Here is an 8,009-nt window from a genome sequence, read left to right as displayed (position 1 = left end):
GGAAATGCCCACGGTATTAGGACATCAAAGCCCAGGTGTCCAACCTGCAGCCCAAGAGCCACGTGGAGCTCTTTAGTGTTTTGAAGTGTGGCTGCAGTCAGTGGCGGGAGTGTTGATGTGTAAAGGACCTTTAATACCAGAAATCTAGCGGTTTCATGTAACATGTCACCCAGTCTCCTACAGCATGGCTTCAGTCTCCAACCCCCCCCCCCTCCCCCAAAACGGTCTCCTACAGCATGGCTTCAGTCTCCAACCACTCCTGTAGGCCAGTCTCTGACCATTCCCTCTTAAGTTCAGGCAGGACAGTCTGTTGTAGCAATGTATTCAAAAGGGGTTAATGAAAAAGGTTTGTCTCCCCAGAGTGCGAACCGTTGAAGAAGCCAAGTTCTTGTAAGGCCTAGTGGGATGGTAAAATATTTAATGTTATGAGCAACAGAGGCGCTCTGCATCGCCCCGCCCGCTGAGGTCCAGGGCAGAAGACAAAGATGACAGCTCCGGAGGGGAAAGGTCCAGAAACAGCTGCAATTGGGTTCGGAGGTTCTCAATGTGCTTAGATTTCTGCAGTAAAATCTCATCCAACTTTTTCACATATTCTGGAAAATCCTGAAAAAAGAAATATATTGCATTATATTAGGCTCCAGAACAGTCTGTGCCGTCAATAATGTTTGTGCAATTATAACAAATATTGTTAGGAAAGTCTCGCGCTCCTACCAACCCATGCAGGGTTTTCTTACTAGCCAGTGGGTTGCTCCACCTACTCAGCCTTCCTCCTCTGCTGGACTGGCCATCAGTCACATGCTCCTGGCTGCCCCGCTTTGATTAGCTGTACTTCTCAGGCACCAGATTTAAAACATCACAAGCTACCAAGCTCCCTCACTTTCATTTTCTGTCTGCTGTGTTACCCAACTTATCGATTCCTCATTGCTGACCACTGCTTTGCACCCAAACTATTCTTTTTGGTTGCCACATGAACTTGACTTCAAACTGTTTATTGAATTACGATTACCCACTGCCTGTCCTGACTTCAGAATGGTCTACTGGATTATGCTTGCCTGTCCTGACCTAAAAATGGTGGGATACAAAAAATACCGTACCAACTTTTCAGATGAAACCTGCGCCATGTCAGATGAACGGGTACGAAACACGTTAGCCTGTTACTTGTTGTATCCCATCATGTAACCAATAAAGAATCACTGTAATAGATGATATACCGAGTAGTTGGCTTTATTGTGTTGGTGAATTTTTGCCATGGTCTGAAGGCACTTGGGCCAGAGCACTGGGTTCCAGTCTGTGAGAGTAATCTGCAGTAAAAGCATGTTGTTGCCTTTTTGTTTTTATTTACCGCCTTCTCAAAGGCCTGCTGTAATCTCACCCAAACTGGAGTACAAGAGGGAGGTTTCACAGAACAATATTACAATTACAAGTGTGCTATGTGTGGCCTCAGCGCGTTATATAAAACTCTGAAAAATGCTAGCCACGTACCAGGCAGGTGTTAGGTCATATGTAACTAACGTCGATCACAAAAATGACCAAATGGATCAAAGAAACCAAACGTCTGGACCATTTATGGCTTTGTTGGAAACTGTTGGTTGCCATGATCCATGCGGTCTTTTCTTAGATTCAAAGCTGGTTTAAACGGTCAGGTGTGTTTTATGACTTTGGCACATATGTTACATTTGCTGATCAACGATAGGAGTCCACTGGCTGCACTTGTTGCCTCATAATGATGACTCTAGAATGTTTATGTGACAGGTTCCCCCCAAATGCAAAACATCCACAATGTACTTACAGAGGTAGAAACACAGCTCAGCAGCGCCTCTTCCTGGCAGCACAGGGCTGATACTTCTTTTATATGCTTGCAGTGTGCTTGAAGTAGTAGTTGCCTAGAAGAAAGAGCAGGTTCCATTACAGATGGAAGAAATGGATTCCCAGGCATAGCTCTCATGGCACACAGGCTAAGCAACATTTCGTGACTACTACTAGAAATCTGCTGCTGTACAGGTAATCTGTAGTAAAAAAGAAATATAGGAAGTGCCTCAGTTACATTATATGGGCAAAAGGTGGTGGACACCTTACTATCAAGCCTACCTATATGACCAAAAGTTGGTGGACAGCTTACCATCACACCTACCTATCAGGGATGAGCTCAGGCGTGTTTGGATACAAGTCAGAACCCACCTGAGCTATCCCACCAGGAAGCTGTCAAAGCTGACAGCAAATCATAGGCAGCAGAGGCATTCCTCGCTCTGCAGCTGCACTTATACACACTCCTTGTAAATGTGCAGCTGCAGGACAGGGAATGCCTCCGTCACCTACAATCAGCTGTCGGCTTTGGCAGCTCCCTAGAAGGATAGCGAAGACACGTTCCAACACATCTAAGCTCACCCCCACTACCTATATGACCAAAAGCTGGTGGACACCTGACCATCACACCTATCTATATGGCCAAAAGTTGGTTGACACCTGACTATTACATATACCTATATGGGCAAAGGTTGGTGGTCACCTACCTAATATGAAAAGTATGTAACTCCTCTCCAAAAGTGGTGGCGTTCAGGTGTTTCCAGTAAAAGGTACTGTTAATACTACAACATACAAAGACATTTTAGACAATTGTGCTCCTTTAAAACCTGTGAAAAAACTGTTTGCGGAAGGCCTTTTTCTGTTCCAATAAATTTAGCAAAAATCTTCACCCAAGCAAAATAATCAACAAAAAAACAGCAGCTAGGCACTATACCCTGATACCAGGCATTCACCTTAAAAATACAGAACATCAGTGCAACGCTTATATGAAATAAAATACCGGTACTTCCAAAATTGTGATGTTAACTGTCATAAATACCATATTAAAGCGGGGTTCCACCCAAATTTTGAACAATATCTGTATGTATTCTCTTCCTTGCCTAGATGCTGACATGGCGTTTCAAAAAATTTAAATCGCCGTAATTACCTTTTATTTTTCTATTCTTCTTTGCACTTCCTGGTTCTCCTCCCGTGGGAGTAGGCGTGTTTCTAGCCTCTCCCAGACTCCTGGGAGCTAGTCTCAGGCTTCCCAGGATGCCACTGAGCATGTGCGGGAATGAGCGGTGAATGCTGGGAGCACAGCATTCACCACATCCAGGAAATAAATGCTTGTGGGCTTCAAATGCCCACAATGAAGATGGAAGCTGCCTGCAGTGAATAATATAAGTTATTCTTTCCGACGAAATCTGACACAGGCGGACATATTACACACAATATGTGAGTATGTAATGCTGAGAAGAAAAGTTTGTGAATGAACTCAAAAAAAAAAAAAAAACGATAGATAGGTGGACCCCCGCTTTATATCCAATTATAACCATCACAGTTAATATATAAAACATAATAAACGTGTCACTTTAAGCACAAAAAAAAAAAAAAAAAAAAAAAAGAGGAAGAAGAAAGTGTCCAAAAGAAAAAATGACTGACTGGTATGAGCAGTCAAATTCTAAAAACACCAAATCAAGGTAATTACCACTCCAGGTGGTATCGCTTGTGTTCACACCGTCCTAGTATATAGGAGATGAAGGGTGCCGGCTCAGCAAAGTCAAATAGCAGGAAAATGGAAAAAAAAGGACGGCCGCACTCCAAAATAATGCCTTTACTAAATAAAGCTTGATCCATACATCAATCAGACACAGGTCCAGATGATAGCTGATGCGTTTTGCACCGTTAATGGCGCTTACTCATAGCTATGATTAAGTGCCATTAAAAGGTGCGAAATGCATCAGCTATCATCTGGACCTGTGTCTCTGATGTCTCTCTGTGTCTCTGGAAAACGCCCAAAATGCGTCAAATGGTTAAACCACAAACTCCTATGTAGTTAATAGTGGCTTTGCATCAATCCAACTCAACCCAATGGAATCAAAGCTTGCAGTAGGATACCTGTAGCAAAGAGAGGAGAGACAGACGAATCATGCTTAGTGAAAAGCAAAGCTTCTACTAAGCATGATTTGTCTGTCTCTCCTCTCTTTGCTACAGGTATCCTACTGCAAGCTTTGATTCCATTGGGTTGAGTTGGATTGATGTAAAGACACTATTAACTACAGAGGAGTTTGTGGTTTAACCATTTGACACATTTTGGGCTTTTCCATTTAAGATTATGCTTTTCCACAATGTCAGCTTCATTGTTTTAATAAGCATTCACCGACCACTCCTATTAGGGGGTCACAAGCATTCTGGTAAGGCTTGCATTAGAGTGGATGGTGTCACCTTGACTACCTTATAAAAATTTCAACTTCCATCACGTAATGTGGGACTGATAATTTGACTGCTCATACCAGTCATTTTCTTTTGGACACTTTATGGTCACGTTCTTAGCTCTTTCTATTTTGTGTTTCACATATTTATTATGTTCTAAAATATTAACTGTGATGGTTATAATTGGAACTCATATGGTATTTATGACAGACATCACAATTTTGAAAGTATATAGTTTTTTTTTTTTTTTTTCAAATATCAAGTTTATTCAACTCCAAACAGGGGTGGGGGCCCCAACACAAATACATAAACAAAAATTACTTTGTCATGGTCTTTATACAAGGGTCAAATTAGTACAAAGTATGATACAGTACATAATTATGCCTGAGACTTCCGAGTATATGAATATTTCAGGTAGAGAATAAAGAAACCCGAGACAAAGTGCTAATCTCTACAGCTCCGGGGTGCTAATCTCTACAGCTCCCCCCCCCCCCCCCAACTTTTTCCACGTTTCTATAGAAAAATGGGGACCGAAGTCCCTAGACCAGAGAAAAGGTGGGAAGGATAAGGGAAAGGGTTTAGAGGGAGAAAGAAAGGTGATAGCGAGATAGCGGAAGGTGAGAGAAGAAGGAGACATGGCGGTAGTCAAACCAGTATACTGACCTCAGCGGAGTTCACTCAACACATATGGGGGAGAAGTTATGAGCTAAGTAAGCGTTGTCCTTCCTCGGAATAAATAAATGCATTCCAGATGTCCCAAGTTTTTTTAAAAGCTTCTTGTTTGTGTTGAGCAGTTAGGATCAGGTCTTCCATATGCTTTATGTCCTCCACTCTCCGCAGCCACAACGAGAGGGCTGGCGGAGAGGGTTGTTTCCAGCAAAGTGGAATACACGTCTTCGCTGCATTGAGCAAGTGACGTGTGAGAGATTTCTTATATCTCTTGATGGGGATCGAGGAAAGGTGAAAGAGAAAAAATGCGGCCTCGTCTGGGATAGTATACTCTGTGCATTTTTGTGTTATCCGTCTGACTTCTCCCCAGAAGTCCTTTAACTTTGAGCATGCCCAAAAAATGTGGATCAGAGTTCCCTCCTCCTCAGCGCAGCGCCAGCACCGGTTTGAGGAAGAAGGGAAACATTTCTGTAGTCTGGAGGGGGTCAGGTACCAACGGGTGAGGAGCTTGAAGTTCATTTCCTGAATTTTAGTGCAGAGTGAAGATTTGAGGGCAAGTGTGATTATACGTTGTCGCTGTGCTACTGAGAACGAGCAGTTCAGGTCTCTCTCCCATCTGGCCAAGTAGGGAGGTGGGGGTTGTCTGTTTGGTGAGATTAACAGTGAGTAGGTTTGGGACAGAATATGGGCTAATGGGCCTTCTCCCGAACAGAGCTCCTCGAACGTCGTTAGTTGGCGGACAAACGTTTGTGATTTTGGTAGGGAGTGGAGGAAATGGTGCAGTTGGGCAGCTTTCCAGAAACAGAGATGATAGTCACCTGCTGGATTGGTTAAGTCATGTATAGATGGCCATTTTCCTCCAATGATAAATTTGGCTGATCGATCTCTACCCGAGTCTCTAAGATTGTTATAGTACACTGTATGTAATCCCGGAGTAAAGTTTGGGTGGCCAAGGATGGGAAGTAAAGGTGAGTTTTTTGTTGTAAGGGAGGTCTGCATAGCTGTTTGGTAGCTATGTCTCAGGGTGGTACCTATTAAAGAATGTGACCTCAATTTAGGTGGGAGGGCGTCAAAACACCATAATGCACTCTTTAAAGGTATCAATGTTTGGGACTGTTCCAGTTGGACCCAGAGTTTAATTGTGTTATTTCTCCTCCAGTCCAGTATTCGTCCTAGGTGAGAAGCAAGATAATATTGGCGAATGTCAGGTAATGCTAGTCCCCCTTCTCCTTTGGGAAGCGTGAGTTGTGAATGTTTCAAACGGGGCTTTTTATGAGCCCAAACAAATCTGGTGAAAAGGCATTGGACCTTCTTGAAGAATGAGGATGGGATATGAATAGGTAATGTTTGGATCAGATAGGTAAATTTAGGTAGGACGCACATTTTCAAGAGATTACATCTCCCGAACCAGGAGTGAAAACCTGCATTCCACTGTTCTAGCAAAATCCGGGTTTTAACCAGCAAGGGTGGGAAGTTCAGGTCAAACGTACGTGACAGGTCAGAGGGGATCTTTGTGCCTAAATATGTTAGGGCTGTATCCGTCCACTTAAAGTTGAAGCTAGACTGTAAGTCCCTTAGTGTCGGGGGGGGGGGGGAATAGATATGCCCATTGCTTCTGACTTTGAGAAGTTTATCTTTAAGTGAGACATGGTTCCATAGATTTTAAATTCTTGCATGAGGTTTGGCAAAGAGATTCTGGGGTTGGTTAGGGAGAATAGAAGATCATCTGCATATGCTGAAATTTTGCAATGGGATTTACCTATCTGAAGCCCTGTTATGTCTGGGTTTGCTCTAATGGTGCATAAAAAAGGCTCCAAGGACAGGGCAAATAATAGGGGGGAAAGGGGACAGCCTTGTCTAGTGCCATTAGCAATAGAGAAGGGGTTTGATAGCACACCGTTAACTTTTACTTGAAAGTATATAGTTTTTTATATAAGCGCTGCACTGTTGCTTTTTCTTTTCCAGCCGGACTGTGCTTCTGTGAACAAAGCCAGCTCCATAAAGATGTGGTTTGATGTAGAGCAGTGGTTCTCAACCCTGTCCTCAAGTACCCCCAACAGGCCATGTTTTCAGCTTTTCCTTCATCTTGCACAGGTGCTTTAAATCCGAGTCATTGGCTTGTTATTTTGGACAGCTATTTTATCTAAGAGAAATTCCCAAAACATGGCCCGTTGGGGGTACTTGAGGACAGGGTTGAGAACTACTGGTGTAGAGGAACCTGCACTGAGCCCTGACCTCAACCCTACTGAACACCTTTGGGATGAATTGGTACATCAATTGTGAGCCAGGTCTTCACAACTATCCTCAGATCCTGACCTCACAAATGTTCCTTCAGCTAAATGGATTAATATTTCTACAGATATACTCCAAAATCTTGTGGAAAGCCTTGCCAAAAGGAAAGCGTCATAGCACAAAGGGAGAGCCAACTCCATATTAATGCATATTGTTTTCCAATAGGATGTCCAGCAAGTTCATACAGGTGTGATTGTCAGAGTTTCACATACTTTTGGCTGTATAGTGTAACATGCAGTGAGCTTTTCTTCCTGTAGACCTCTTCCAGGGCAGTGACTCACTTAACAATGAAACAAGGGGACAGCAATGGATTTGGCGCCTATACCATACGGCTGCTTCAAGCTTTTTTTTTTCTGAAGCTACAATTATTTCTATACAACATTTGTGTCGGGACCTTGGTCCAAACCTGCAACCTCTGTGGTGTCTGGCTGTGGCTCCTCTGGCTGTGCCACCAGGGATGCTGAACAGCTCCCTGTCTGACTCATTGGACAACCCTATCTTGGGTCTTGTTTCTCTTGAACCCTTTGCTCTTTCAATGAACTTCTCTCATCAACCCTTGGCTTGTTCATCAACTACGCTTCCGTTTGATCACGTCCAGCTATTACTTGTTACTGACTACTCTTCTGCTTGATCCCTACCTGTTATATCTACTACCAGGCCCCGGCTTGCTGATCTCCTGGTTGGGCAATCCTGAGGACCTCAACCTGGTAATAACATGCAGCAAAACCCATCTCCACCATCAGGAGCTTTGGTAAATACCGTTTAGTGCTTAGACCCTGCGCTATAGGGGGTGGTCTGCTTGTACATTTACAGCTTACTACCTTTGAACC

The 8,009-nt window shown here is 43.4% G+C and overlaps 1 protein-coding gene across 1 annotated transcript in view; it reads right to left on the bottom strand.

Annotated features, from left to right (window-relative positions):
* Positions 1–207: 207 nt before the first annotated feature.
* Positions 208–8,009, bottom strand: part of KIF24 (kinesin family member 24) — a 49,968-nt gene continuing 42,166 nt past the window's right edge. Inside the window, exons 12-13 of the mRNA XM_073618226.1 lie at positions 1,790–1,883; positions 208–603 (exon numbers count right to left, since the gene is read on the bottom strand). Of these exons, the coding sequence (XP_073474327.1) occupies positions 424–603; positions 1,790–1,883 (274 nt within the window). The 3' untranslated portion in view covers positions 208–423. The remainder of the gene's footprint in view (positions 604–1,789; positions 1,884–8,009) is intronic.

This window comes from Aquarana catesbeiana, linkage group LG01 (genome assembly GCF_042186555.1).
Source record: "Aquarana catesbeiana isolate 2022-GZ linkage group LG01, ASM4218655v1, whole genome shotgun sequence".
Taxonomy (NCBI): Eukaryota; Metazoa; Chordata; class Amphibia; order Anura; family Ranidae; genus Aquarana; species Aquarana catesbeiana.
Note: the sequence above shows the minus strand (reverse complement) of the source record. Positions and strands in the feature narration are given on the sequence as shown.